The sequence below is a fragment of the Zingiber officinale genome, chromosome 9B (assembly GCF_018446385.1).
Source record: "Zingiber officinale cultivar Zhangliang chromosome 9B, Zo_v1.1, whole genome shotgun sequence".
NCBI classification, from domain to species: Eukaryota; Viridiplantae; Streptophyta; class Magnoliopsida; order Zingiberales; family Zingiberaceae; genus Zingiber; species Zingiber officinale.
This window is the reverse complement of record NC_056003.1, coordinates 73,247,004-73,252,592: the sequence shown is the minus strand read 5'-3', so window position 1 is coordinate 73,252,592 and position 5,589 is coordinate 73,247,004. Positions and strand designations below refer to the sequence as shown.

At 37.1% G+C, this 5,589-nt stretch overlaps 1 protein-coding gene across 1 annotated transcript; it reads left to right on the top strand.

Moving 5' to 3' along the window:
- The first annotated feature begins 1,457 nt into the window (after window positions 1-1,457).
- On the top strand, window positions 1,458-5,204 carry LOC122023059. The gene is made up of 6 exons (XM_042581155.1): window positions 1,458-2,789; window positions 3,012-3,826; window positions 3,915-4,020; window positions 4,098-4,659; window positions 4,898-5,117; window positions 5,192-5,204. Exons 1-6 carry the CDS (start codon window positions 1,458-1,460, stop codon window positions 5,202-5,204), a joined length of 3,048 nt encoding a protein of 1,015 aa, XP_042437089.1.
- Window positions 5,205-5,589: the final 385 nt, after the last annotated feature.

Below are 5,589 nucleotides of genomic sequence, written 5' to 3'. Positions count from 1 at the left end.
GGTGACCACTACACTCCTATTCAAATCTTGATGATGAATGCCTCCTTTCTTTATATAAATGTGATCAGATACTTTATCTTTGTCCTCTTGAAATGGATTGAAATAAAACAGAGATGCATCCAATTTCTATCTAATGCCTTGTGTTGTATACTCGATCCACACTAGGTATAATTTGATAAAGAGTGATTACATCTCTCTATTATTTGCTACTCTCTTTGGCATAAGATAGCTTAGCATTTTCTCCACTAGGTAGATGATGATAATAACTTTTAAATACAACATTCACTAATAGTTATAGTAAATTCTCACCATCCTAACATAATTTGTCTTTGTGCTACCTGTTTCATCCACTATGAAGATCCCAAATACAGCATTTCAGAATCAGACAATCTCAACTATGCTATCACTTATTGAGATTAAATGTGTAACTGCTTCATCCAGCACAAATACAACAATTTAATTTAACAATTTCTAACTATGATACCACTTAAGATAAATAATTTAATAAAATTCAAAGTAAATCTTTGGCTAAAAAAAATATGAGAGTAAAAATACAATAAAACTAAATAAAATTACTATTCACACTTTCTATAGTTACATCTCAAACCTTTCCTAACTCCTCAGGATGACAAAAAAAGTTCTAATAAAAAAACTTGTGTAAGCTCTCTGAAAATGTATCACACAACTTGTACAAATGCAACCCAGCATATCTCCTACATTCTGAAATGCTCCATCCATGAACAATTTATAACCACCATAAATTTCAAGAAATTTGGTTACAATTGGATTAAACGAACTCAAAACTGCTTCCATCACAAATTTCAACAATCACAACAGCATGATTATGAAAAACTAACTTTAAAATCAGAAATTAGAGGGGTTTTCTTTTACTACTATCAGGCTGAATGGTCTCCGACACTGGATTGCTGACAACCCAATAGATTCAATCTATTTAAGAGCGTTCATATGTCAAATGATTGAGTGTGCATGTTCGAAAAAAGACAAGTGTTTGGAAATTCAACTGGTGCCATGCTTTCGTTCTTTATATATCCACATATTGTACAAAATACGCATTATTTTTCTTCATGATGAGTAGAAAATATTGACAGCTGTTGGAATGAGTATAAAATATGGAACTGTGCTCGATATGAATTTGACTACCTTTTTGCAGTCTTACTCTAACGTTTGCTTAACATATATGTAGTATCTTCAGGTTTTGATCAAAGAACACATTGAGCTAGCGGTAAATAATTTTAGCACGATAATTCTGAAGAAGTTTCTTGGGATTCTGTTGTACTATAATGGATAAATCCTGGATTTACTTAGATAGGAGGTCCAAAGAGTATGAGGAGGGTGTGGAACAATTCATTAGAAGTTGTTTGCAGAATCCACATATCGACCCCAATTTAATTCATTGTCCTTGTTGCAAATGTATGAATCTTAAAAAGGGAGCGGTTATGTGGATTCGGGAGCATCTTTACTTCAATGGTTTCAGTAAAAATTATTTGAATTGGATTTGGCATGGTGAGGCTGCGGAGAAGGATAGATTAAATTCGAGTGTCAACCAAGAGCCAACTGATAATTGTCATGATGATTTTGAAACTGTTAATTTGTGTGAGGCAGCGTATGATAACCATACAGAAAATCCAGAAGCATTTATGAAGTTTTTGGAGGAAGCAGAGAAGCCACTGTATAAGGGATGCAAACGTTACACAAAGTTGAGTGCACTTGTAAAACTATACAATACCAAAGCAAGGCATGGGATGAGTGATGCTCTATTTTCAGATCTACTAGCAGATTTTGGGGACATGCTGCCAGATAACCACAATCTGCCATCGTCAATTTATGAAGCAAAGAAGACGTTGAGTTGTTTGGCTTTGAGTCATGAAAAGATTCATGCTTGTTCCAATGATTGCATCCTTTATAGGAAACAATATAAAGACTGCGTAAGCTGCCCGAAATGTGGCTTATCAAGATGGAAGCTAACCAAGAAAAATGTTGAGAAGAAAGGTGTTCCTGCCAAAGTGGTTTGGTATTTCCCTCCCATACCAAGATTTAAGCGCATGTTTAAATCTTTAGAAACTTCCAGAAATTTAACATGGCATGCAGATAGCACAAGAGTTGTTGGTCAGTTACGCCATCCAGTTGATTCACCGTCATGGAAATTGGTGGATCATATGTGGCCCGACTTTGGAAGTGAGGCAAGAAATATTCGCCTGGCACTTGCAGCCGATGGAATTAATCCTCACAGCAATCTTAGTAGTCGCTACAGTTGCTGGCCAATCATGCTGGCCACATATAATTTGCCTCCAGACATGTGCATGAAAAGGAAATTCATCATGCTAACGATGCTCATTTCAGGGCCGAAACAGCCTGGAAACGATATCGACGTCTACCTTGAGGTTCTGGTTGATGATTTGCAGCTCTTGTGGGAAGGAGTTGATGGAGTTTATGATGCTTATCGAAGGGAGGTTTTCACTCTTAAAGCAGTTCTTTTATGGACCATCAACGACTTTCCTGCATATGGTAACCTTAGTGGATGTACTACACATGGTTATTACGCATGCCCAATATGTGGTGAGGATACTTATGCAAAGCACTTACCAAATGGGAAGAAAATGTCATTTGCTGGGCATAGACGATTCCTACCACAATTTCATCCATATCGGAGGCAAATAAAGGAGTTTAATGGCATGGAGGAACTTGGTGAAGCAGGTAGGCCATTATCTGGAATTAAGTTGTTTGACAAGCTTTCAGACATAACATGTGAGTTTGGAAAGAAAACAAGTGTGAAGGGGAAAATAAGGAAAAAAGCAAAGGAGAATATTGTGGAAGACATTGAAGAAGAAAAGTATGTTGGAGCTACAAATTTCAGTAAATGTTGGAAGAAGAAGTCAATTTTTTTCAATCTTCCATACTGGAAATACCTACATGTTAGGCATTGTCTCGATGTTATGCACATTGAGAAAAATGTTTTCGAGTCTCTGATTAATACTTTGATGAACATCAAGGGAAAAACCAAGGACAATGTGGCAGCTAGGTTGGACATGGTTCAGATGGGAATTAGGCCTCAATTGGCTCCTAAAATTGGTGAGAAAAGAACATATCTACCTCCTGCAGCATGCTCATTCACAAAAAATGAGAGATTACAAGTATGTAGGTCATTAATGGATATAAAAGTTCCGGAAGGTTTCTCATCAAACATGAAGAATCTTGTCTGCATGGATGAGATGAAGCTGAGTAGCTTGAAATCACATGATTCTCATGTTATAATGCAGCACTTCCTGCCAATAGTCATACGTAATTCTCTGCCAAAATATGTTAGATATGCTGTCATAAGATTATGCTTCTTCTTCAAAGATATTTGTTGCAAGATTATCGATGTAGCCAAGTTAGATAAGCTGCAATCTGACTTGATTGTTACACTCTGCTTATTGGAGCAGTATTTCCCCCCTTCTTTCTTCGATATCATGCTCCACTTAACAGTTCATCTTGTTCGTGAAGTCCAATTATGTGGACCAGTCTACTTCAGATGGATGTACCCATTTGAAAGATGCATGAAGGTGTTGAAAAGTTACGTAGGCAGTCGAAAATATCCAGAAGGTTGCATTGTTCGGAGATATGCAGCAGAAGAAGCAGTTGAATTTTGTTCAGAATATCTCAATGACCTTGATCCTGTTGGGGTCCCTAAATCACTACGTGACCCAAACGCAAGCATTCCTGGATTCTCAGCAAGCAATTCATCAATCATCGTCCAACAAATTGATCTCCAACAAGCACACTTGACTGTTCTAGAAAATACAGAAGAAATATCTCCATACATTATGTAAGTGTACTGCATAACTAATAATTATATGTACTTGGCAGTCCATATGTATTCATGAAAATAAAACTTTAGAAGTAAAATTCTTCAGTGAACACAAATCCTTCTTGAAGACAATGTTTCCCAAGAAACAGAAAGATGCAAGGTGGATACAAGATGCTCATAATAAGAGGTTCATTGACTGGTTTCGTGCAAAGGTGATGTAGAAGATGCTAACATACAATATTTGTTAATCATTGTTTTGATCACACTAATTAATAGGAATGCATGTCAGGTGGCTGCTGAAATCGATAGTTGCAATGGTGGAATGACATCGTCATTGAGATGGCTGGCCCATGGACCACGTGTGCGAGTCTTAAAGTGTGATAGCTATGTCATAAATGGCAATTTATACCAAACAAAAGAGCGGGATGATGAGAAAGTTTGTCAAAACAGTGGTGTTTCTCTACTTGCCAACACGATGCTTGTTTGTAGTGCCAAAGATAAGAATCCCGTGTTAGAGAATGTGACTTTTTATGGAGTTATTGAAGAGATATGGGAACTAGACTATCATCAATTTCAAGTTCCTCTTTTCAAGTGCGCATGGGTATCAAATGACAAAGGAATACAATACAATGATGAATGTGGCTTCACCTTAGTTAATCTGAACAAACGAGGCCACCAGAAGGATGAATTTGTGCTTGCAAGTCAAGTTAGACAAGTATTTTATGTTGCTGACCCACTGAACAAAGGGTGGTCAATAGTGCTTCAAGTTCCAAATAGATGTTACGAGGGAGAAGAGGATCTTTGGACCATAATTCCCGAAGCTCGACCAATTGATAATGTTGATATTCATTGTATTCCTACACATGAAGGATACTTTAGATCTTCTAAAGAGGGTTTCTTTGTAACAAACAAGAAAAAATGATGTTTTCCACTTTTATGTCATCTGCATTAATATTTATTATTTTTACTAGTATTATTTTTACTTGTTCGTATGTGTTAATGTTATTATTTGTATCACATCTTCTTTTATTATATTGTCACTGCAGACTTTATATACCGTTATCTCATCATTTATTTTCCTATATGCAGGGAAAAGAACAATGCGTCCTAAAAAACAGCGAAAAATAGCAAAATATGATGAGCCACATGTAGTTGAGGACACCGAACTACACCAAGATGCTGATGGGTTAGCAGCTGCAGAGCTACGAGGAGAGACTGAAATAGAAGAACCTCCTATTACTGGGCAGAAGAAGACTCGGGGGCCTACATCAATGTGCAGACTTATTGCTGCTGCAAGATGGGGAAAAAAGTCGACGATTGAATATGATGACATAGGACGACCTGTGTACAATGAAAATGGGAAGGCACTACAATCTTTCATAGGCTCTGTTGTTAGATCCATGGTGCCTATTAACATAAAGTCATGGCCCACTGTTCCAGAGAACATGAAACAGAAAGTGTGGGAAGAAATATCGGTGAGTATAATCCAATAATACACTTCCCTATGAGATTGCTTATGTTTTTTTTTTCATTGTGATTTTTTCAATATACAAACTGATAGAAATTACTGCTGTGTGTTACAGAATGTCTTCGACTTAGCACCTCAAAGCGAGGCGGCAGTGATGAGTTCAGCAGGCCAGAAATGGAGAGACTTCAAAAACAAACTCAACAGTAGGTTTGTCTGGCCATATAGAGATAATCCTGAAAAACTGAGGTCACCACCGGAGCAGTATCAGATCCCATCTGCAATTTGGAAAGCTTTTGTTGATGAGAGGCTACAT